The sequence below is a fragment of the Dermochelys coriacea genome, chromosome 1, assembly GCF_009764565.3.
Source record: "Dermochelys coriacea isolate rDerCor1 chromosome 1, rDerCor1.pri.v4, whole genome shotgun sequence".
NCBI lineage: Eukaryota > Metazoa > Chordata > Testudines > Dermochelyidae > Dermochelys > Dermochelys coriacea.
The window spans coordinates 79,747,951-79,774,527 of NC_050068.2; the positions used below are offsets into that span (position 1 = coordinate 79,747,951).

The 26,577-nt window shown below is 38.2% G+C and overlaps 1 protein-coding gene across 23 annotated transcripts in view; it reads left to right on the forward strand.

Annotated features, from left to right (window-relative positions):
* The window catches only part of LMO7 (LIM domain 7), a 183,875-nt gene that overhangs the window by 86,941 nt on the left and 70,357 nt on the right, over positions 1 to 26,577 (forward strand). For all 23 annotated transcript variants that reach the window (XM_038408614.2, XM_038408633.2, XM_043504618.1 and 20 more), the window contains one exon: positions 3,809 to 3,915. In XM_038408614.2, coding sequence (XP_038264542.1) covers positions 3,809 to 3,915 — 107 coding nt within the window. The remainder of the gene's footprint in view (positions 1 to 3,808; positions 3,916 to 26,577) is intronic.

Below are 26,577 nucleotides of genomic sequence, written 5' to 3' on the forward strand. Positions count from 1 at the left end.
AGATCTGCATGCAGTATTCAAGATATGGGCATACCATGGACTTGTATAGAGGCAATATGATACTTTCTGTCATCTTATCTATCCCTTTTTTGATTCCCAACGTTCTCTTCACTTTTTTGACTGCCACTGCACATTGAGTGTACGTTTTCAGAGAAGTATCCACAATGACTCCAAGATCTTTCTTGAGTGCTAACAGATAATTTAGACCCCATCATTTTATACGTATAGTTGAGATTATGTTCTCCAATGTGCATTACTTTACATCTATCAACATTGAATTTTGTCTGCCATTTTGTTGCCCAGTCACCCAGTTTTGTGAGATCCCTTTGTAACTCTTTGCAGTCTGCTTTGGACATAACTATCTTGAGTAGTTTATATCATCTGCAAATTTTGTCACCTCACTGTTTTACCCCTTTTTCTAGATCATTTATGAATATGTTAAACAGTACTGGTTCCAATACAGACCCTTCAGGGATACCACTATTTACCTCTCTCCATTCTGAAAACGGACTGTTTATTCCTACCCCTTGTTTCTTGTCTTTAATCAGTTACTGATCCATGAGGGGACTTTCCCTCTTATACCATGAGAGCTTACTTTGCTTAAGAGACTTTGAGGGACCTTGTCAAAGGCTTTCTGAAAATCCAAGTGCACTATATCAACTGGATCCCCTTGTCCACATGCTTGTTGACCCCCATCAAAGAATTCTAGTAGATTGGTGAGGCATGATTTCCCTTTACAAAAATCATGTTGACTCTTCCCAGCAAACCATATCCATCTATGTATTTGATAATTCTGTTCTTTACTATATTTTCAACCAATTTGCCTGGTACTGAAGTTTAGGCTTACCTACCTGTAATTGCTAGAAACGCTTTTGGAGCCTTAAAAAAAAATTGGCATCATATTAGCTATCCAGTCATCTGGTACAGAAGCTGATTTTAAATGATAGGTTACATACCACAGTTAGTAGTTCTTCAATTTCACATTTGAATTCCTTGAGAACTCTTGGGTGAACACTGTCTGGTCCTGGTGATTTATTACTTATTACTGTTTAATTTATCAATTTTGTTCCCAAATGTCCTCTAATGATACCACAATCTGGGACAGTTCCTTAGATTTGTCACCTCAAAAGAATGGCTCACGTTTGGGAATCTCCCTTACATTCTCAGCTGTGAAGACCATTGCAAAGAATTCAATTAGTTTCTCCACAATGGCCTTATCTTCGAGTGCTGCTTTAGCATCTTGATCGTCCAGTGGCCCCACTGGCTGTTTAGCAGGCTTCCTGCTTCTGATGTCCTAAAAATTTATTTTGCTGTTACTTTTTGATTCTTGGTCTTGAGCAAATATTGTCTAGCATCTTCAGAATTAATTTTGTTGTGTACACAACTTTTCTCCTCTCCCAACCTAACCAGTAATTTTGGCTTATCTATTTGGCAGCAAGACCCAATTTTCTCTTCTCTGACCCCTTCCTTCCTTGCTTATCTGCACATTCTGATCTCACTTCACATTTTATTTGGAACATCCAGTACTTTCTGATTCTTCTCTTCTGATTTTGGTATGTCCACCGATTGAAAAGATGCCACCTTTTGTTTAACTTCTGAATCCACCCTTATCACTCCAAATCCCCCAGGGTAACTGCTCCATTCTTTCACAGCAGCTCAGTAACAGTTTTATTCCCATGCTTTTCTCGGACTCCCTAGACCTTTAAACAATTCCTAGTTTAGTTGTCTAGCCTCTCAGCTCCTCCTATCTGTGTCATTCCCCAAACAGAGTGCCTCATGGTTACTCTCCTTCCAGCTGTTGTACTTTTCAGGTTAAAGGGGTCCTTTTTTGCCCCTTCTGTCCCTGAAGCATTCTGCAGGCCAATGTACAGTGTGTGTTCTCCATTTCATTGAGGCTTCTGAGGCCCCATTCAGTTCATAAAATCACTGAAAGCAAAGGTATGCTCTGAGTTTTGATAAATTTGCCTTCCTGTCTAAGATTAGATAAATTTGTAGGCCGGAACAAATTGACAGGGCACCTTGGGTGCCAGATTGAGGGTCCCTCTTGTGTGTGCACTGGATGGAGGGGAGAAAGCACGAGAGCCTTTCCTCACAGTGAAACCACCCAAGAGGCAGCTATAATTTCATTGTTTGTACAGCCAGCAGTGCACTCAGTTCAAGGCTATGTGTGTGTGTGTGTGTGTGTGTGTGTGTGTGTGTGGGAGGGGGGGCAGGTTTGTGATTATGGTCCTGCCTCTTCTCCAGTGTGCAGTGGAGCTGAACGCTTTTTATCGTGGGGGTGCTGAAAGCCAGCTAAGGAAACTGTAAAGCAGTGGTCCCCAAACTTTACCTTGTGCCCCTCCTACCCCTGAGATCCATGGCTCTGGAAGGGGGGAGACATGGACGGGGTAAGGGTCATAGCTGGGGGTGTGCCTGAGGGTGGCAGCCAGGGCCTAGAACTGTGGGTGCTGCAGCAGCTCCCTCATCCTTAGTTTCTGTGCCTATGCCAGTGTGCCACTCTTTCCCCTGATTCCACCCTCTGCATAAGGGGAACAGCCTACACTTGGAGGAATTATGCTTCTGGTTCCATGGGCCTCCATGTCCAGTGAGGCTTGGGGTCTATGACATATGGTATAATACAACACTGTCTACATGTTAAATGTTATATAAGCATTTTCCTGAAATGAAACTTGAATTTATCCATTCATAAATATGCTAAGATATACTAGAGTCTAAGGACCTACCAGAACTGAAGTTCATTCATTAAACAGTGCTTTGTATTGGAAGCTACTGATACTTCTGGTTGTTTTCTGTTTTGTTTTTTGTTTTGGATGGGGGGGGGGGCAGGGAGGGGCTTTTATAATTTAAATTATTGAGCTCTTTCACCCAGGGAGAGCAAAAAGGGGGAAAGGATGTTTTAAGGTGGTACTGAGTTGATGAAATGGCTGTTTTACAGACTGTGCAAAGTCTGACCTAGTACTTTAAGTACAGAAACTTTGAACGACATGGCTATATTAGTTTATGAATTAAGTAACATTAGCCTCCCGTCTCCTGTAGCCCTTTCTACCATGTTGAGTTGTGAAGTGTGTGCAAAGGGAAATTCTTCTGTTGATATAATAGAGTTCAATATTAATGAGGGAATTTCTTGTAAATTGCCTGTTAATTATGAAGTAAAAAGTGAAATAATGAATTGTGCAATCTTTACAGTTATATATTGGTTACCCTGTCTTTATTAGGCAGGTGTAATGAGTGAGTACTGTACCACTCCTAAATTTTATAGTTTCACACTATAAAAAAGTATTTTTGCTGCTTCCTTGATCATGCAGTTTGGTTTCTCTCTCTCTCTCAAGAGCCTGCTCAGCAACCAAACCCAGATTCCAGGTGCCGTATTCCACAATCATTCTGTAGTCTGTAATCATAGAAACAGAATGTTCCTCCTCTTATTCCTCCATTGCCAACAGTTTCTGGGTGGGTGAATGTCAGTTGCTGCAGCTATTTTTAAAGGCGAGAGGTGAGGCTTGTCGTGCAAAGCTAGGAAGAGGGCGTTTGTTTGCAGAGCAGAACTGACATCAAAGTGCAGATTACTGCCTACTGGGTAGCCACTTGCCTTATACTAGGTAATCTTTAACGTGTGTGTCAGTCACAAAGATTACAAACTAGCCCAGCATATATATGAAATATTGCTAGTATTTATGATCTGGAAGACTGCTTCTTTTTTTTTTTTTTTTTTTAATTTCTATGAGCTGGACTTTGAAACTTGCGCGTTCATACTTGAAGTACCTGCTCAGTGCTGCTTAACTAAGCAATCACTTTCCACTTCTCTTCACAGGATAATATAAATGTTTTTCTGAAAGCTTGTGAAAATATTGGATTGAAAGAAGCTCAGCTCTTTCATCCTGGGGATCTTCAGGATTTGTCCAGTCGAGTTACTGTCAAGTAAGTTTTTTTCACCTAATATTTTTAAAGTTAGCTGCTATGTTTTACAGTCAGAGTTTTAAAAAATGTTTGACTAGAAAATTCTTGCTTAAAACAGGTAGCAACAGAGCCGTTTTGAAGCAGTGTAGCTCAGAACGGTCTTAGCTTTGTTAAAGTCTGTTAAAGTTAAGACTGATATAATTAGTGCAAATATTTCCTATAATGAACCTTACTTTGTAATTTAAAATTAGTATTTTAAAACCAACCAGTTTATTGGTTTACTAATTAATATTTAGTGTTTAAAGATGTGAAACAGAAACTGCTGTTACAATTTAATTTTAGAATAAATAAAGTGTGTAGATGAATTGTGCTATAATAACCAAAAGGTGCTAAAAATAGATTTTAAAAAATGTCTTGATTTATTTGTTTAAATTTTGAAATCAGTAGCTTAAAAAAATCTCAAGGATTAGACTAGTAATTTGTGGCATTCAGATGAGTTGCTGTGGGGTATGAGTATTGTATTTCTGAAGTACCACACTTTTCTCTCCACTCAGAATATCATTCAAAGATTTGTTACTGAACGTCTCACTTAAGAGTTCGGAGAGAAACGGGAACCAAGTACAATGTATTGAGACCACTAGATGTTGGATTACACTCAGAGTAATTGTTCTGTTTACAGATGACAATATTTTCCCATGAAATAGACATGTTTGTTCTTGCAATATAACTCATGCCTCCTATAATTTTAGGACTCATGCTTTTCTCATTTGAATGGGAGTTCTGTTGTTAACTTCAATGAGAACAGCATAGAGTCCTTAATAAGCTGCCAAGAACTTGGCAGTTAACAGGTGTTACTAAGGTAAATATGGCATGCAGCAAATTTTTCCTTGGGCTATTTAGCTTTGTAGTGGTTGGCACTTTTGTTCAATTGTTCAGTTCCAGTAGGGGAAGGGGGACAGTGGGTGGGGACAGAAATTGACTATCTTAAATTCTAGGATACTTACTGAATGTGTCCTTTGATTTTGTACAATTGTTTGAGTTGGTAGGCACGCTTTTTTTTTTCCCCTTCTCTCCCTCCCGCCCCCCCCTTTGGTAAAGGTGATGAGGGAAAAAAGATGTGAAACAATCCAGCTTTTTCAATCTGGAAGATTCTCGTATAGGTTGCTTGCATGGGAATATGCTGAAATGTTCTTCATGTCCGTTGCAAAACTAAACTTAATTCAGGATTAAACTCTTATGCTTATGATAGCAAGATGCTTCTAAAATATTTGAGGATTTATTTGGCCTGATGATTTAGCTGATGATGATTGAGCTGCTGGGTTTCAAAATGTTGGCATTCTTGACTTTATGCAGTGCAAGGAGCTAAGATGTTTGTAAACTCTGCCTTACTGTAATTATTCACAAAAATCTCCAAATCCCTATTTTAGTCTAGATTGACTTTAAATATAGTTAAGAGTAATTTAAAATGGGATGTGATTAGTCAGTCTTCAGAAAAGTAAATTCTGACAATCTGAAACCTGAGGAAGGTCAGATAGTAAGTTAGCAAACTTTTGTGCAAGGTATGTTGTCCAACTTGTCTGAGTACTAACCACAAGTCACAAAAGTAGCAAGTATGCCTGGGTGGTGGTGGTCAGCCATGAAATGAAAGAAGGCTTGTCTATCTCATTTACGTACTTATGTTAGCACCCATTAGTATCTGTGATACCTGAGCATCTCAGTCTTTAATGTATTTATTCTCAAACACCCCTGTGTGATAGGGCAGTAGTGTTATCCCCATTTTACATATGGGGAACTGAGGCACAGAGTGGCTAAGTGCCTTGTCCAAAGTCTTTCAGAAATCTGTCAGTTTTCGCCAACAAGATTAATAATGTCTGGCACCTCTAACATAGTGAACACTAGTGAAAAAGAAGTAGGGTCTGAGGATAAAATTGGGAAAGAACAAGTTTAAAATTACTTAAACAATTTAGATGTCTTCAAGTCACCAGGGCCTGATGAAATACCTCCTTAGTCAGCTTCTTGAGAGTTACAGGATGTTTCTGAGCCATTAGCAATTATCTTCAAAAACGCGTGGAAGACAGGAGAGATTCCAGAGGACTGGAAGAGGGCAAATACGGTGCCCATCTATAAAAAGGGAAATATAGAGAACCCAGGGAATTGCACACCAATCAGCTTAACTTTGTTACCCAAAAATGGAGTAAATCAAGCAATCAGTTTGCAAACACATTAAAGATATAGAAATGGGCAACAGGAAATGTATCACTAGATGATTACCTGTTCTGTTCATTCCCTCTGGGGCACCTGGCATTGGCTGCTGTCGGAAGACAGGATATTGGATTAGATGGACCTTTGATCTGACCCAGTATGGCCGTTCTTATGTTCTTAAAGTGATAAGTAACGGTCAGCATGGACTTGTCAAAAATAAATCACGTCAAACCAACTTAATAGCTTTCTTTGACAGAGTAACAGGCCTTATGGATGCAGGGTGGAGGGGGGGAAGCAATAGATGTGATACATCTTGACTTTATTTCAGAGTAGCAGCCGTGTTAGTCTGTATTCGCAAAAAGAAAAGGAGTACTATGGCATTTGATACTGTCTAGCACAGGGGCTCTCAAGACACACTTTTTTTGTGGCTTCAGAGTGTAGCCAACAACTTTTGCTAGTGGCCACTCTCACACTTTTTCCTAAAATACTTAATTCGCTTTAGGAAGAACAATTAAATGTGCACATATACACTTCCAAATCATTGTAATTTATTTATTGCTAGCTAGTAAGTGTGCTGTGAAAAGTGATATCAACAAGCATACAAACATCGTTTGTCACAGCAGACTTACTCAGCTCTGTCAAGCCTTTGGGACAAATTAAGCCCTGGATGGGGAGGTTGCGGGGGGGCTTGAGCCAAAGCCCTGTGGCCAGAGCCTGCTTCCCCCCGCCTTGCCACCCCAGGGCTGAAGACCAAAGCCTGAACCCCACCACCTCTAGGAAGGTGAGGAACTCACTGGCTGCCTGGTCCTCCAGCCTTGTGCCTCCACAGGGGGAGTAGGGCCCAACCACTGCTTGCAGCACCAGCAATCAACACCAAGGCGGTGCATCCAGGAGCAACAGGGAGGGACCACTACTTTGCCCCCTACCATCCAAACAATAACAGCCCAGGGGGCTGTGGCCACAAAAAAAGCCCCTGGTGACAGCATTTGAGAAATGCTGGTCTAGCATGACCCTCTCATAGACAAACTAGGGAAATACAACCTAGATGGAGCTACTATAAGGTGGGTGCGTAATACTCTCTGGAACGGTTTTCCAACCAGTTATCAGCGGTTCACAGTCAAGCTGGAAGGGCCTATTGAGTGAGGTCCCAAAAGGATCAGTCCTGGGTCCGGTTCTGTTCAATATATTCATCAATGATTTAGATAATGGCATACAGAGTACACTTATAAAGTTTGTGGATGATACCATGTGCTTTGGAGGATAGGATTAAAATTCAAATTGATCTGGACAGACTGAAGAAATGATCTGAAGTAAATAGGATGAAATTCAATAAGGAGAAATGCAAAGTACTCCACTTACGGGGGAACAATTGCACACATACAAAATGGGAAATGACTACCTAGGAAGGACATTAGAGAAAAACTTCCTAACTGTCAGGGTAGTTAAGCACTGGAATAAATTACCTAGGGAGATTGTGGAATCTCCATTATTTGAGATTTTTAAGAACAGGTTAGACAAACATTTGTCAGGAATGGTCTAGTTTTTATTTAGCCCTGCCATAAGTGCAGTGGACTGGACCAGATGACCTCTTAAGGTCCCTTCCAGGCATATGATTCTACGATTTGAGCCCAGATCTCCCAAGTTCTAGGCTAATTCTCTAACCACTTGTCTATCCTTCCTTTTTAATTGGCTTTGAGAACTTTTCCTTTAACACCCTTAGTTCCTCTACTAGTTCCTGGAGAAAGAAAAGTGGGATCAAATATGGGTGTGTCATATAGTAATGTAAAATAGTATCTTAAACCCACCACACAACAGGTCCCCATTTATTCAATTATTAGGAAAAGCAGGTTTAACCATTGATCATTTTTATGATTCATGTGTACAAATATACAGAAAGATTAGAGCAGAATTAAAATACTTGCATACCATACCGTCATGCTTTTTTAATTTGTTTCAATACAAGTTCAGCTTTCTGTGTAACTTGTATCATATGATAGCACCATAATATGTCTAAAATTCCATGAGATTTCAGTTTGACCACATCGTAAAGCAGTAAATTGAATATCCTGGCAAATTTTGGCACACACAAAACTTGAGTTAGGAGAGAGTGAGTGAGTGGTCATTTCCTGCTAAACTTCTGGTAGAGCTTTACACTAGGATAACTCTTCATCAGAAAGTTGATTGAATATCATGTAATCACCCTGGAGGCAAGGCTGTCTATTGCAGAGAGTTCCCAGATAACATAATAAGGTTGTCAGCAGATTAACAGTATGTGCTGAAAAAGTGACTCTCTAAATGGTCTTTTAAAAAAACATTAGAAACATTACATACAAGTTTCACAGTAGCAGCCGTGTTAGTCTGTATCCGTAAAAAGAAAAGGAGTACTTGTGGCACCTTAGAGACTAACAAATTTATTAAGCATAAGCTTTCGTGAGCTACAGCTCACTTCATTTCTTATTACATACAAGTGATAGGTTTCTGACGTATACAGGGTGGAATTATATACGGTATATATACTTGCCTCAAATTGGTACACTGCATCGTGTTAGGAACTTTGATGCTGTTTCTCATATACCATATGAGATGAGCTTGTTCCGAATTAGTATGCATTTTGTTTTGATGCTAATGCATTATTCCTTGTTTACAGTAGTGTTTTGTATAAAGGTGGTGGTGGTTGTGTTATAAAGAGACAGATTTTGTTTTCAGTAGAACCTCAAAGATACAAACACCAGAGTTATGGATTTATCAGTCAATCAGACACCATGTGGAACCTGAAGTAATCCATCAGGCAGCAGTGAAGACAAAACCAAAACCGCAAGTACTGTAAGGCTTTAGGGTTTCAGACATGGAGGGTTTGGACTGTAGCTGCAGGGTGGTTGGGGGATCCAGGTGTGGGGAGGTTGGCTCAGGGTTTCTGATCCTCAATAGCGCCAGGGCTCAGGGCTTTAGAATTCGGGGAATGCTGAGGCTCGGGGCTTCAGTCCCTCAGCTCCGTTCATGGCTTCTACCCCGTAGGGGTAGCCAGGCTTGGTGCTTCAGCCCCATGGCTTCAGTCCCTCGGGGGTCATTGGGTCTTTAGCTACGAGGGGAATACTAGTTTCAGCCCCAGCTCTCCCCACATAGCTAAAGTCCCAAGCCATGGCATGTCCTCCCCTGCAACTGTAACCAGGAACAGAGCTATGGGGAACCCTGAGTTCTGGTGACCCCCCCCCCCCCCCACAGGGCAGAAGCTGGGAACGGAGCTGTGGGGCTGAAGCTCCGACTACTCCCACTACTCTTTCCCCCCCCCCCCACTCCAGGTCTAAAGCCCTGAGCCCTGGTGCTTTTATGGGGCAGAAGCCCTGAGCCCCTTGCCTGGAGCCTTGACACCCTGAAAGTCAGAAGCCCTGATGACACTGCCCCCTGCCCCGACCCCGTCCAGAAACCTCTTATTCAGAGTTGCAAAACGTTTCAGAGATGCAAACAACCTCCATTCCCAAGGCATCTAACTCTGGGCTTCTATTGTATGCTGACTTCGTATTAGTGTATGCCTATAGGACAATGCATTTAAACATCTGAGTAATGTACCTATGTCCTATGAGTGCACTGTTGTTGGAGATTTGGTTCCAAGCATCAAGGTTCTCGAATGCTGCAACATCATAGGCACTGACACTTTTATAGTGAAATTGCAGCTGAGATGGCAAGGTCCTCTGGTCCATATGTCTGACAGTAGAACACTGAAGGCCATCTTTTATGGAGAACTGCAGATTGGAACTTGTTTTAGGGGTAGATCAAGAAAATGTTAAGACCTCTCAAAGCCACTCTCTAATCTTGCAATGTTGAACTCAACACCAGGGAGTTCTTGGCCCATGACAAGATCTGATGGCAGCAGTTTTGCCACCTTGGACTGAAAGATTTTGAGAGCTCACTGATTGCTGCAATCAAGGAGAGTCATGCAAGATGTAAAGCTAAAAACAACACATGTTCATCTGCAATTGTCTTCATCTGTGACATTTGAAAACAAGGCTGCAGGTCCAGAATTAGTCTTTGGTCTTATCTCAGGACCCACAATAAGTGACTGTAGCTTATATGCTGAACTCAACTAAAGACTCAGTTGTTGTTAAAGTATGTGTCTTATACTATTAAAAATAGATTAGATCAATTGTTTCTTAACTGTAAGCTCTTCAGGGCAGGAACTTTCTTCCTATGTGTGAGGGACTGTACTTAGCACATTGGTAAATTACAAATTATTAGAATATAAATGATCATACACTGAAAAATACTTAATTTACATTATGCCAGAAAAAAATAGTTTCTAAAGGAAGAGGAGTTCACTTCCAACACAACAGGTATTAGAAACACCTTAAGACAGACGGAGTTTTACTTTGTAGGATTCAAGACAGCATGGCTATGGAGGGTCCTATCTTGATAGAAGCCATACCAAGATATAGTAATTGACATAAACAAACTGATGATCTTCAGTAATGTGGTTGCAACTGTGTCATAGAGACTTTATTAATGTCTGTTAAACACCAAAAAAGCCCTCAATTCTAATCAGATCGTGTTCTTTGAGCCACATGTTAAAATCCAGGCTTGAATATGCCATAATCACTGCAGAGTTGTTATACTGATATGTTTAAAAGTGTGCTTAAAAGTTAATTTACTCCAACTTCTATAGAGGAAGGGGGAGTCTTTCCTCATCTCACAGTTGAGATTGGTAGCTGTAATTTGAAATTCCTGCTGTAAATATTTGTTCTATTTGCCATAGAACTCTTAATTTTCTAATGTTTTTTATTCTCTTTGATAACTAGTTTATGCTTTTAAAACAGTTGCTTAACATTTTGTTAAAGATGGAAGTTTGTGGAAAAAGTGCGGGTTGCATTATCCAAATTCTGGTATTTATATGTATAGAAGATTGCAAATCTCTTCATACTACGGCAGTTAAGTAACTAGAAGAGCAGTAGTGTGACATGGGAAATATATTGGCATGAATGATTTTCTACCGGTGAAGATGGGAACAGGGCTTAGTGTCTGATATATTATGGCTCAGTTTTTCTGTAAATCTCTAGAAATTATTGGCTATTGGTGTAGTATAGCAATGTGTCATGTCTAAAATAAATGATCCAGCTGGCACTGTCCATCATGCAGCATCTCAAAGAGTTGTTTGCATTTCTTCTTATTTCGTGGTTGGTTATTTCTGTTCATTCTCTTCAGGGTATGTAATTTATTGCCACAATTTTTTTAGCGTAAACATTTATTATACTTAGAACTAAATGAGATGGTATTATTCTTAAACCCACCAACTTCTCAATTGTTTTTAATTTGAGATAGCATGGAGTTGCCTTTCTGATTCATTTGATTCTCTTCAATTATATCAGCTTGAGTGTAACATGGGCTCAGTGACTTTCATTTAGCAACACAATTACTATTTAAAAACTTTAAGTACTTCCTACCAAGTTCTTTTTAAAATGACACGCCCAGTTGTTCCCAGTTGTAGCAGGGTTCTTACAAAAATAGTTCAATAGCTTTTAAAATTATCAGAGTTACCTCAGTGAAATATCAAATTTCAAATGTTCTTATTGATACTAGAAACTCTAGTAATGGGCTTCCTAGTTATTCAACAGATATGGATGATAAAGAATAGGGATTGTCTGTCTCAAGTGGACAAATGCCTCTATTAGAGTAAAATGCAGATCCAGTAGTGTATAACTAATTAAAGAAATGAAGACCTTTTATTCCAAATGGGTGAATGGGTAATACAAAATAAATGCTGGAGAATAGGTAAAAAGTTAGGGAAAAAAGGTAGTATGCCAAAAATTCATGAAAGAATTTCCTGTGTTGTAAAGCTTAGCATTAAAGAATCTAATAATTTATCTCAAGCTCCAAAACCTTGTGCTGAAGGAGTAATGTTAAACTTTAATATCCCACTTCTAGCCTTCTGTAAGGACTGAATTAAATATGTAATTAAATATTTCACTAACTTGATTTAAATAAGTAGTAGGCTTCCATTTTAAGCAGAAATTGAGTCAAATGTTCATGGACATACTAAGCAGCAATAGTTAACTAGCCTTCATGCTATTTAATGATCAGATCAGTACCTTCAGCTCCCATTAAATTATATTGATGGTGAGGTTCCTCAGTACAAGGCCTTAAATTAGTGCCTTAACCTCAGTGGAATACTTCTGCTCTTTTGACAACCCTCTGCCTCATTCACTGTCCATTCTGTGCACTGAATGAAGCAGAATGAAGAATATGATGTTATTAAAGACTAGCTTATACATACATAAAGGAGTTAAATTAAGGTTGCATGGGCAACTTCAATTTTGGTATTTCCTAACTCTAAGTGCTTGACTTTGTAACTTTATCATTCTTTAAACATGGGGGATGGAGAATGGCTTATGTGTAATTTCCTAGTTTTTAAAACAAAATAACTTGGCACTTTTAACTCCCTGGCATAGAGCTCTACATTTTGAGCTAAGTGAGTAACTTATAGCAGTAGAAGTTATTTGTAAAAAAAAAAGAGTACTTGTGGCACCTTAGAGACTAACAAATTTATTTGAGCATAAGCTTATGCTCAAATTTTAGTCTGTAAGGTGCCACAAGTACTCCTTTTCTTTTTGTGAATACAGACTAACACAGCTGCTACTCTGAAGTTGTGTTTTTGCTCATCTTCACCCATCCAAAAATGGTTTCACCCTGGGCAATTTTTAAAAAAAGACATAAATAGAACCATCAATTGCACCATGATCAAATCAAATAACCTAAAAGAATATAAATTTAATTAACCTCCCCAAAAATTCCTCCCTCCCCGACCCGAGTTCCACTTCACTGCTACCCAGCCCTACTCATCACCCATCTCCTTATGGGAGATGGAAAAAAGAATGGCCTTGCAACACACTAAAGATTATCAAACTTTTATGGACTAAGGGATGAAGTGAATTCCAAAGGTACAGGGCTCTAACACAGAGCACCCTGCCCATAGTGCCTTCCCTCTTGTACCAATGGTGCTCCAGCTCAGGTATCTCTGTGGACTGCAACTGTGAATGTATGTTACAGGGAGAGAGGTGCTCTGATAGATTGGTAACACCACCCACATACATGCTATCAAATGTGAAACGTGCAGGTTGCAATGGAAATAGAAGCTGAGCTGAGCATAGAATTCTGGTCTAATGATGCCCATTCCTGTGCTCAATCAACAAAAGCAGAGAGAAACTGGTGCTGGTGTACGCAAAAAGAAAGGGAGTACTTGTGGCACCTTGGAGACTAACAAATTAATTTGATCATAAGCTTTCGTGAGCTACAGCTCACTTGGATGCTGTAGCTCACGAAAGCTTATGCTCAAATAAATTTTAGTCTCTAAGGTGCCACAAGTACTCATTTTCTTTTTGCGGATACAGACTAACACAGCTGCTACTCTGAAACCTGGTGCTGGTGTAGGTCTCATCCATGCTAGTGCTCCTCTATGCATCAATTGGGGAAAGCATTATATTTAGAATTATTCCAAGTCTTGTCTTTGAGGTATGACCAATGTTACCAACTTCTCGTACTTTTATTGCAAGACTTGTAATATTTGGTGGTGTTAGTAAAACCCTGGCTCCTGGAGTCATGTGATTGTGAGAATCTCAGCTTTCATTTAAAAACATCAGTTTCTAGCCCTCATGGTTGCAGAGAAAAGTCTGAAAAACTTGACTCAAGTGTACTGTAAATGTTCTCAAACCAAATGGCAAATAAAACGAGGACAAATATAAACCTAATATTTTTTTTCAGAAATCTTGTGGGTTTTTAAGCCAAATTATATGGGGGGGGGGGGTTGGGTTGTTTTTTTGTGCAGGGAGGAGGAGCTGATTCTTTTCAATAGTTTGCGTTCAGTCATAAACATCTGACAGACAGAAAAAGAAAAGAGGAAAGATACACAAATCTAAAGAATAGAGAGAAGTCGATGGGGAGAACTGCACTTGTGGTCTGTTGGCCTGGGTGTTGGTATTGGGACAGTACCATTTCTCGCTCCCTAGCTTAGCATTGTGAGAACATTGTGGAGGCAACACACTCAGACTCTTCAGCAAACGATGAAAGGGACCATCATGGCCACCGCAAGGTGCATTGATGACAAGCTCTTCAGGGAATTGTAGCTGGTTCTCTGCTATAGGGTACTACAATTGGATTGGAGAATTCAGAATTAAATGCTTATAAAATGGGAAGCCTAGAATATCTGTCTTAAAAAGAAAAGACCTCAAGCAAATGTGTGAGTAAGTGGCTCAGTTATTTAATTTGCTATTGTTTCATTACTAGCAACTTTGAATTTGAACTTTGGTCTTCTTGGCATCCACTATACAATGGTGCATTGGTGGCCATGCTACATGACAGAATTGAGATATGTTGGCTGAGTTGGGTGGGGAAGTTGGTTTTGCTGTAGCTCCTTACTTTCACAGGAGAAAACATTTTAAGTAAGTTGGAAAATACAACTTTAAACTATTCAAAGAACCACAGAACTGCAATTTCACACTTTTTTAAAATTTGTAGAACAGTGAATTATGCAATTGATGCATGCCATGTACTTCAGGATTACAAATCGCATAGTAGTTATTCCAATTTTTATATCAATGTAAATAAGAACAAAATCCCCCTTAGTGTTAAATTTAATGGGGAAGAATCAACTTGAGAAACTGCAATTTAATTCAGTTTAAAATGAAAAGTTTAAAGGGCAAACTTTTTTTATAAAAAAAACAAAACAAAAATAAAAAAAAAAAACCTCAGGAACCCCACTTCAGAACAACACCGGAAACGTCCTTAGGCGTTTCATGAATTGAGTGTTTCTATTCATGTCATTTACCACTAGTATTTTCATAAAAACATAAAACTTTAATTAATACTTTAGAATTGGTAATTCCATATGTGTATCAATGTCCATGGCAGTTGAATCTTTGTAATGTGTAATTTTCATTAATATCAATGAGAAGTATGCACATGTCAAGAGAATGGAACTCATTACATGTTGTATAGTCTAATAGTATCATAAATCATAGTAACATTGGGTATAAAATATACAAAGTTCATATGGTTAACATGCTTAAGTTTTGCGTCATTTATGGTTGTAAGTAATAAAATATGCTCTGGACTTGCATGTCAGGAATTAAATCTAGCTTTTCAGAGTAACTGGTATACATGTTAATCTTTTAAACTATTTAATCTTATTTATTTTATCTGAAGTCTCTTATAATTAAGATTAAGAGAAATTCTTAAGATTGTTGAGTTTAGGTCATTCTGTAGGGTAATTTACTAGTTAGTGATCCTTAGTAGTATCTTTCTTTCTTATCTTGTGTTTTTTGTAAGTGATTATAGTCTGTATATTGTTTGGTTACCTTGATTGTTATGCAAGAGTGTTCTGCTGTAAAAGCTGAAAACCACAGCAGTTTAGCTGACAGCCAGAAATACTGAAAGGCTGAAAAGGTCTGAAAAATTCTGACATAAAGTATAGATTGGGAATGGATGAGAGAGTAATTCAAATAGTTTTAGTGAGGATTATGGTGCCACCAGTCCACCCTTATTGGTATTTAAATAGTTGGAAGTTATTCAACCAAATCTATCTGACATATAAGGAAAAAAGTAACTTTCTTGAAGGAATTTATATGTTCAGATCAGGATTTCACGTATGTTACCTTTTAAAAAGTACACTCCTGAGATAACTTTAATTTAGATAACATCACTCTTACTAATTGGCTTGTATAGTGAATGTCATGAAGTCAATGTGAGTTAGGCACCTAACCCTACTAAATGTGTATCTGTGTCTTTAGGCACCTGAATACATTTGCAAATTTGGCCTTCAGTCTCTTGCCATCCGAAAACAAATGGTATTCATAAAACAATATGGGAAGATTGAGGGGAGGGAAATCCAGTTTGAAGAATGGAAGCTAATACTGAAGGGTGCAAAGGTGCATTATGGAAGCTGTAATCTTTTGGTGCAGGTACCTTATTTTATAAAAATACATTGTGTGCCTTTGGGAGTTGGTATGTTGAGAGACTCCTGTAAAGATAATGTAGACTATCTACTTTCATGGTATGCATGCCAAATTGTATATAAACTCTAGATACAAATTCAGTGTCAGATTATCTCTAATTGTAAGTGACCACTAAATCCCTGAATGATGCAGTTGTCTCTTCGATAGACAAGCCCACATGCAACATGAAGAACTGATTTTTTTTTAATTTATTGATTTTTTTTTTAAATCTACTGGGAGCTATATGTTCAATTTCTTGCTTTGGGGAGAGCAGGGAGTAGAGGAGGAGGAGGAGGAGGAGGAGGAAAGACACTTGCATTATTTTCAGAGTAGCAGCCGTGTTAGTCTGTATTCGCAAAAAGAAAAGGAGTGCTTGTGGCACCTTAGAGACTAACAAATTTATTAGAGCATACGCTTTCGTGAGCTACAGCTCACTTCATCCAAATGCATCCGATGAAGTGAGCTGTAGCTCACGAAAGCGTATGCTCTAATAAATTTGTTAGTCTCTAAGGTGCCACAAGTACTACTTTTTCTTTTTGCATTATTTTCTGTACCTTTCCTATCTGCAGAGTAACAGTGAGCAAACTTCTATACAAGAGGACAGTAATGTTGACCAACTAAGCTAAATAGTATGTCTTCCATTTGCAACAGGTTATTTTCTACTTCTAGTAATCAGTTCATATTTATATTTTTTTAACTTAATACAATTTCAAATGCTTTCAAAGATCTAATTCTAACAGATGTTTCTTGTAATTTTTAGGCATATAATAGTCACTAAGACATTAGCATGATTTCTACTTCTAGATTTACCTGAAATAATTGCTATTACAAAAATAGCATACTAATTATTTTATATAGTACAAATTGAAGGGGATTGAAATTTTTTTTCATCTCCCTTATTGCTGCTATCTTATCACAAGAATGTTCCACAAATGACCAAAAAAACCTCAACCAGTGTTGTGTAAATGAAGGTTGCCAAATTGATAGAAATGTTGATAAACAACCTGAAGGGGCCCACTCTTTCCTTGTCACTGTCTGAAGAAAGGGCAGAGACACCTGTTGTAAACATAAGACTAGAGAACTTGTAACAGGTGTTGGTTATAGAGGCAACAGGCAGTAGTAGTGACACTTGATTCCTGTAAAAATGACTCTGATCTCTGATATTGACTCAGAATTGTATTTTAAGCAATGAAGTGGCTAAGGATGATTAGTTAACTAACTTTTTGTGAGTAATATGTGTGATATTTCTTCTCTCCTTTCTCCACCCTCCCACAAAAGCCCTCCTGTAAATATACACTCACCTGTGAACCCGATGTTGTACAACTGCATATGTACCATTATTAATCCCTGAGCTGTACATGAGAGGATATATTTAACTGGAAATAAACTAGTGAGTCTGAAATATTTACACTGTTACATGGAATATTAAATTACAGCCAAATTTACTGGAGCCCAGTGAATAACTCACAAGAAGAAATTATTGAAAGAAGCTGGGCAAATCCATGAGGTAATAGTGTATCCATTTTAATTCATACCCATGTCTAAGGCTGTTTTCAAATGTTGTAGCGCATTGCAGAAGATACTTTCAAATTTTGACTGTACTCAGGCATGATCAATGTAGTCATGTAAAAAAGTGGTCAAACATACCTAGAGCAGTTGAAAGTCCGTGTTTAGTTGCACAATATTAAGGCTAGTAGCGTTTGACTTTAAGACGTGTTTTCATCACAAATCTGAATAGCAAAGACATTATCGCATACTTCTGTAAACTAATACTAATCCACGCCGCCTTTAGTGTTGACTATGTCAGTCAATAGCTCTGTTTAACATTCTTTCACAGGGTAACTTTCCAATATGGTTGATTTGTTTCTCTTTAAACAGAAAAAAAAAATCCTTGATGAGATACTCCATTAATAACAATTAAAAAAATACCGCACAACCCCCCCCCCCCCAAGTGGAACACATGTATTTCAGCCCCAGTTTTGCACACGCTAATAATTGCAATAATAACTTTCTCTGTATAAAGATTTGTCTTCAACAGTATTATCAGAATTAAAAAACAGAATCTTCTCTGTTACAGTAGTTGCTAATGTGAGAGTTGTGATGAACTGACCTTTTATGCAATGTCTGTATATGTGTTAAATGCAAAAATATCTGCAACATTATAACTGCAAATTTGAAACTAGATGTGTAGGTCTAAGGATGGATGTGTGCAAGAGATGCACAGGAAGAAAGACTGAGGTAATTAAATTAGAAAAAAGCAGTAGGGAATCAAAAGTAAGATTTTGGAGGCAGAAGGAAGGAGAAAATAGAGTGGAGGATGTTGAACAGAAATGAAGAAAATACAAGGGGGTAAAATGAGAAAATAGGAATGAGAGAACAGATGCTGAACATAATGCAAGAAAAGATGCCTTATGATCTATTATAGGAAAGAAAAGGTGAAATGAAGCCATGAAAGGAAAAAGGTATGATAAAAAACAAAGATTGACAGTCTTGAAAATGTTAAATAAAAATCCCATAAGCAAGATGCTACAACTATTGTTCCTTCAAAATTGCAGGAGGGATGAAGTTGAATTTACCCTGGTGAGTAGATTTAGTCTTCCAGTTATGGGGTACTGATACAGGTCCTGCTTTAACATTGTCTGTTTTTTAAACATTTTTCTTAAAAATGAGTGAGGGGAGACAGGGAAAGGTGAATGGAAGAACAAACTATGGCACTATAAAGGTGTATGACAGTGCTCAGCACCTTGCAGGAATGACAGCATAGCAGCTGGAGACTCTTCTATGCTGGTGGTCAATGTTGCTACTACTAGTGGAACTGAACTGGTGTTAGTAGCAGTGGGAAATTTCTGAAAAACTTCCATTATGTGTAGGTAAGGAAAAGTGTGCAACTCCAAAACCAGTTGGAGAACACTTCAATCTCTCTGGTCACTCGATCACAGACCTAAGAGTGGCTATCCTTCAACAAAAAAGCTTCAAAAACAGACTTCAACGAGAGACTGCTGAATTGGAATTAATTTGCAAACTGGATACAATTAACTTAGGCTTGAATAGAGACTGGGAATGGATGAGTCATTACACAAAGTAAAACTATTTCCCCATGACAGGTTTCAGAGTAGCAGCCGTGTTAGTCTGTATTCGCAAAAAGAAAAGGAGTACTTGTGGCACCTTAGAGACTAACAAATTTATTAGAGCATAAGCTTTCGTGAGCTACAGCTCACTTCATCGGATGCATTTCTCCCTCCCACCCCACCCCCCACTGTTCCTCTGATATTCTTGTTAACTGCTGGAATTAGCCTACCTTGCTTGTCACCATGAAAGGTTTTCCTCCTTTCCCCCCCCTGCTGCTGGTGATGGCTTATCTTAAGTGATCACTCTCCTTACAGTGTGTATGATAAACCCATTGTTTCATGTTCTCTGTGTGTGTGTGTGTGTGTGTGTGTGTGTGTGTGTGTGTGTGTGTGTATAAATCTCTCGTCTGCTTTTTCCACCAAATGCATCCGATGAAGTGAGCTGTAGCTCACGAAAGCTTATGCTCTAATAAATTTGTTAGTCTCTAAGGTGCCACAAGTACTCCTTTTCTTTTTGCGAATACAGACTAACACGGCTGCTACTCTGAAACAACTCCACAGTGCAACAGATGTTAACAAAAATTAAAAACCCAATAGACTTTTGTCTGCATATTCACAGGAGCAGACTCAATTGCTTTTCAAGGTTTGCTAACTTTTTTACACTGACAAAATGGATAATCCTATTGGGTTTTTTTGCTTGTGTACAAGTTATTTTAAACGAAGGAAAGCTTAGTTTAGCTACTATATGATATTCATGGAGTAAGAACCGGACAAGCTAAACATTTAAATTCACAAAACCTTAGCTCACTGCTGAGCTAGTGTGCTTTTAAAAAAAATTTATGCTTAAATTTATATATTTTCCTCTGCTCCTTTGATTTGTTTTGTATCTTTTAAAAGTATTGCTGCTGATCTCTGGCCTTGATGCTACCATGTGAGCTCTGAGAGTTCTGGCCTAATGCTGATGAATGCCTGTTTCTTGTCCTCTTCCTATTTTCTATCTCTCGCCTCCTTCCCCTATTAGCTAGCCTGATTCTCTGAGATACTTAGTACTTCCTGCAAGATGCTGAGCATCCTCAACTCCAATTTGCTTTTAGTCCTTAATAGTCCATTTTAAAGGGACTATTCCTAGTAGGAGACTGACATGCATGGTGTCTCTTGAGCTGCCTTTTTTTAAACAATTTTTCTTCTTTATATTCAAAGTTTTTTTTGGCTAATTTTCGGAGAGGCTTTTAACTCTCACATGAAACTCTAGGAGGGCTATTATTGGGCAATATTACCCATATAGTTTTCAGCCTAGTAATTTAAGAGTGTAGCTTGTGTTCCACCCTTACAATGTTTTGCAATACTCATCACTACAGTGACTAAGCCATCGCAAAGTTGCCACGTTGGTGGGCATGACGTCACAACCTAGATAGAATGGAATAGAAAGCATGAGGTAGTTGCATAAGTGATGGTTACAAAGGGTAATGGCTGTTTTAACTTGAATCACTGAGATTTTCATATGCAATTTTGAATTGATATTAATAATAGATGCAAAGTACATTTTCTGTATTTTTCCAGTTTTTTTACAGTGGCAATAGATTCCTTGTGTTTTCCTTCCATTTCTTTTTTAAACTTCTCTCCTTTCAAACTGTTTTGATGGTCTTCAAAGGAACTGATACCTTATTAACATGGATCTAGGGACTAAAGCTGGTCAGATTATCCAATGAATGTAGCCCTTTATGTTTGCAAATCAATTCTGATTTCTGTATACTGAACAAACATCAAGCAGGTTTCAGAGTAGCAGCCGTGTTAGTCTATATTCACAAAAAGAAAAGGAGTACTTGTGGCACCTTAGAGACTAACAAATTTATTAGAGCATAAGCTTTTGTGAGCTACAGCTCACTTCATCGAATGCATCCGATGAAGTGAGCTGTAGCTCACGAAAGCTTATGCTCTAATAAATTTGTTAGTCTCTAAGGTGCCACAAGTACTCCTTTTCTTTTTGCAAACATCAAGCAATGAGCTTTTCGTGAACTGTTCTTTCAATATATGCTATTCAATAATCCTGTTGTGCAACTGGTCAACTTAATTGCTTGGTAATTTTCTGGATCCCTATTAGAAGACTGAAACATTTTTAAAGAAAATTGTGTGAGTGGCACATCTAGCCTAATGAAGCCAGTACAAGATAGGTGGAAGAATAGACTAGGCAGAAAGAGAGACACGGAGGTCCCTTCGTGGAAACTGGAGGCACCTACTGCACAAGTAGGAGCTGGACTAGTTGAGGGGTGGGATTTTCAAAAGCACTTAAGTGATTTAGGAGCATGAGTCCATTTGAAAGTTTATGGCTTGTGCTTTAAAGTCACTTAGAAGCTTTTGAAAATCTCATCCAAGATGTTTTTCAGCTCTTAACTTCTATGGGTATGTCTACACAGCAGCAGGGAAGTGTGATTCCCAGTTTGGGTAGACACGCTCCAGCTCTTTCCTCAAGCTAGTGCACTAAAAATAGTAGCATGACCATGGTATCACGGGTGATGGCTCAGGCTTGTTGCCAAAATACAATCACACCCAACCGTGCATATTCCAGCAGCTAGCGCAAGCCATTATCTGTGCCACCATGGGTTGCACTGCTATTTTTACTGAACTAGCAGAGCTAGCATATGTATGTCTATCTGCAATTGTTAAATATTCCTCAGTACTAAGAATAATGGGATAGTTGTCTTTGATCATCTCAGTAAAATCAGTTTAGGGAAGGAATATAAATCTCTTAATCTAGATCAGTGTGTAACTTTTTTTTTTTTTTTTTTTTAGTAGGTATGACCAGCTCAGAGTCACTCACAGGAAAGTGAATATTTGTCATAGACTCATAGAAATTTAGCTTTTTAGAAAGACTTTCTTTTATAAAAACCATTTTAACATTCTGTTTATTAAAACTACTAAATACCAGTAACAAATTAGCAGAAGTGGCTGAGATTGTCTACAAATAAGCAAAAAACTATTTTCATATACTTTGCATCCAACATCAAAACTTGAAATAAGTTTGCTCTTATAAAGTGCAGTGATTTCAAGAAGGTTTTTTTTTTTACCAACTTTTTCAGATCACACATCAGATGGTTAAGCAGAAGGCACACCAACCCAGACTGAATAAATACAGAATGAGGTGCATTGCTAACGAAACATGTCTTCAGTGCTGTCATTCTGCAAACCACAGTCACTTTTGCTATCCAAAGTATTTTACTCTTTGAAATTTAGGCTGTGCACGCTTCTGTTGCATGTCAGTTGCTGGTGGAAAATCTTACAAAGGTCACTGAGCTCCAAGGATTTACAAATAGTATTTGCCATTTCATTCTCTTCTCTCTGTCCCTTCATGGGTGAAAAGCCATGCAACTTTTTCACAGAAGTAGCTGGTTTAACTGTTCTTGTTCTTATGTGTTTGTCTTATTTAGTCCATTTTTGTCTGTAGAAACTTCACCATGAATCAATCTGATTTCCTTAGTTTATTCTCAGAAAGATGGATGAATAATATATTCAACAACTTTGTTCCTGTTAATCATAGAAAATCTGTTCATGGATAATTTATTCAATTATCCAGCTAGCTCATACAGAGAATAGAGTAATTTGTCACTAATTCAGTCATAAATTTATTTGTAAATGTTTTCCATGATTCAAACAATTCTTTGCAATTGCTCATATAGACTCAAATAAGTTTGCAAAGCTACAAGTTCTAAAACTGAGTTGTTTGTGAACTGCTGGCATCAAATAAATCTTGGAGTATTCAGTAGTCAGAATTCAATACTCTGGCTGCGTGACTTGACCACCTATATTGGGGGTTCTCAAACTGGGGGTTGGGACCCCTCTGGGGGTCACAAGGTTATTACATGGGGGGGGGGTCGTGAGCTGTCAGCCTCCACCCCAAAACCTGCTTTGCATCCAGCATTTATAATTGTGTTAAATATATAAAAAAGTGTTTTTAATTTATAAGGGGGGTTGCACTCAGAAGCTTTCTATTTGAATGGGATCACCAGTACAAAAGTTTGAGAATCACTGACCTATGTCATATAGGACGACATCTGTTCCCTTTTGGGTGATATAAGCTTCATATATATGAGAAAAGCTTGAATAAGTCATTGAGGCTTTGGTTCTTTGAGAGTGTATGTACCTGGGAGAAAGCACTTCTTTGTGGGAAGAGAGAGGCCAAGAGAGAGCAGACCTGGAAAATGTGGGGGCATTTTGAAATGTTTCTTGTCCTCAAGAAAGGGATTATATTTGCTATGTATTTGAACTCCATTATTTAAAATGGCTCAGTTCCGTCCTGACTGAACAAGGGAGAGAGGAGCTAGATTTATTGGTCACTGGATGTAAGGGCATGCCAGCACTGCTGGTGGAAATATGGTAATTCTTGCAAGACATCTGATTCATGTGAATAAAAGCTCCTCCCAGAGTTTTCACAGAAAAGCAAATACGTTTAAGGTCTCCACTTTTTGATCAGATTTAATTGCATGTAGGTTTGGCATGTAGCATTTAGTGATCACGTTAATTAATTTTCCTACTATTTGCTCAGCTCTATTCAAAGGAGACTGGGCTTCTTGCAAACTAGAATGAAGTACGGTGAAAATGGTAGAAGGAAACTTGTTAAATACATATTTTCCAGCTTTATACATCACAGAATTTTTGTGCTAGTTATTTCAGGTTACTTCAAGACTGGTATCTGATTTATTATTTATTCTGACATGCTAGGTGTTTGATAATAGGGACTTTCTGAGTACCTTGGGTGCCTAAACTAATTTGTTAAAATACTCTAGTCTCTTGGTATCGCTCTTAAATTTTACAAGGGGCAAAGTTTTGCATGAAATCGTTTCAAAATCTTGTTCTAGTTCCACCCTATATTCCCCTCCTTGTGATCATCTCAGCCTCTTGAATTCTTACATGCAATCTAGCTACAGTTTCCAATAGCCTTCTCTGCTCCTCCCGCTGTCTGGAATAGCCTTCCTGTATCTCTCCATATCTTTTCAGATCTCTGCTGAAGATGCATCTCTTCTGTTGTTGGTTATTTTTCAAGAGCCTAGACATATGCTAGCCAATTCACAAAACAAGTAAAAACATGGCCCTAGCTTCAAAGAGCATACAATCCAAGTATAACATGAGACAACAAGTGAAGGATGCAAGCAAGGAGTGTTTGAAAGATGTTACAGGAGAGAGAGAGAGAGATTTCAGTGTAGCAGCCATGTTAATCTGTATTCGCAAAAAGAAAAGGAGTACTTGTGGCACCTTAGAGACTAACTAATTTATTTGAGCATAAGCTTTTGTGAGCTATAGCTCACTTCATCGGATGCATTCAGTGGAAAATACAGTGGGGAGATTTATATACACACACAGAGAACATGAAACAATGGGTTTTATCATACACACTGTAAGGAGAGTGATCACTTAAGATGAGCTATTACCAGCGGGGGCGGGGAGGAAGAAAACCTTTTGTGGTGATAATCAAGGTGGGCTATTTCCAGCAGTTGACAAGAATGTCTGAGGGACAGTGGGGGGTGGGGGAAATAACATGGGGAAATAGTTTTACTGTATAATGACCCAACCACTCCCAGTCTCTATTCAAGCCTAAGTTATTCCAATTCCAATTCAGCTGACTCTTGGAGTCCGTTTTTGAAGGTTTTTTGTTGAAGAATAGCCACTCTCAGGTCTGTAATCGAGTGACCAGAGAGATTGAAGTGTTCTCTGACTGGTTTTTGAATGTTACAATTCTTGACGTCTGATTTGTGTCCATTCATTCTTTTACGTAGAGACTGTCCAGTTTGACCAATGTACATGGCAGAGGGGCATTGCTGGCACATGATAGACAGTGAGTCTCAAAAGATCACATAGTTGCTTGTTAAGATAGGTTTATGAATAGATGTTAAGGATTACTTTTTAAAGAAAAAATTACCTGTCTTCCCCAAAACTCACTATAAAGGAGATGGTAAGAGTAAGTTTGTAGCAGGATTTGAAAGTTATGAGTAGTGACTTTGAGGGAGTGTGTTCCAAGTGTGAGGGACAGCTTGGAAGGAGGAGGTATCCACATTACAGGTGGATCACAGGGAATGCGGAGCCAGGAAAGGAAAGACCTTTGTTGATGTGAGGTGCAGATCCTCTGGTCTGTTAATCTCTCTTGCCATTATTTAACCAAGTAAAGAGTTTTGTAATGCAATGAATTTGAAAAGGCACTAAAAATAAATGTGTAAATACTGTAGTATAATATTTTATATTCACTGTCTACTAAAGAAATGAGTTCTAGTAGTCCATGGAAAATACCTTTTTTGGTGTGACTTACTAACTGCCATACTAAAGGCCTATGCTGTCACTGTAATATTATCTAAACATAATTTTGATTCAATTCAAAAGGTATATCAGGAAACTTTGGGCTTAGATTTTCTGTTTGCAGAGAAGGGCGCTTAATTAGAGAGCAAAATGAAGAGCTTTTCAAAAAAGGCATAATGCATTTTCATTAGTTTTACCAGGAGGATCTCAAAATTAATTTTGTCTAATCTTAAATTTAAGCATTTTGAGTATGGTAAGAATTCTAAGTAGGTTTAAATGAGCACAGAGTTAAGTTAGATCTCTGATGTATTCAAATTTGCATATCTTACTCTAAATCACATACAATCCAGTGATTCAGAATGAGGCTTTAAAATCCACAGTCCTGTCAGCTCTGTGTGGATACTGAAGATCCTATGGCACTATACGAGGGTAGGAGTTTTTGTCCAAAGTACTTGGCCACAATTTCTCCTTTTATCATCACCCAGGGTAACAACTGTATCCCCATTGGCTCTGCTTTCTTGATGGTGGTTGTTTTCAAAACAGGTTGCCTGGATCTCAGTGGTACTTTATGTATACAGAACAAATTTGCAAAATGTAGGGTGCCTAAAGAAAGGCATCTAAATAAATGATCTGATTTACTGAGATGGTCAGTGCCTGCACTGTCTTTTGAAGTCAATAGGAATTCAAGTGCCTAAATACTTTGTCCATAGTTTGTGAAACAATTTGGGATTCTTTAGGGTGAAAGGCTTCACGCAAATGCAAAACAGCTTAATATGTCAGGTAGTGAGCTGCAGTATATGTTTTACTAAAATATACACTGTACGATATTTTTTCCAAGCAAAGGGCTTTTATGTTCAGTGTTCATAAATACAGATACATATGGAAGCTTTGTCTTGCATTCATGCCATCAAATTTTATACAACGCTTTTATGTTACTCTCTAAATTTGCACTTCAAACTTGAAGTTTCATGTAGTTTCATATTCAAATTTATGTTGAAGGGGCTGTGATAAGATAAGCAACTTTCATCATATCATCTTGTGGAATAGTTTTCATGCCAAATATTTTTTTTGAGGCATATATCATTCCATTTGTCCAATATTTTTGAAACCTTACTCAAAGAATAACTCCTCCTGAATTTTGATGAGAGATTTAACAC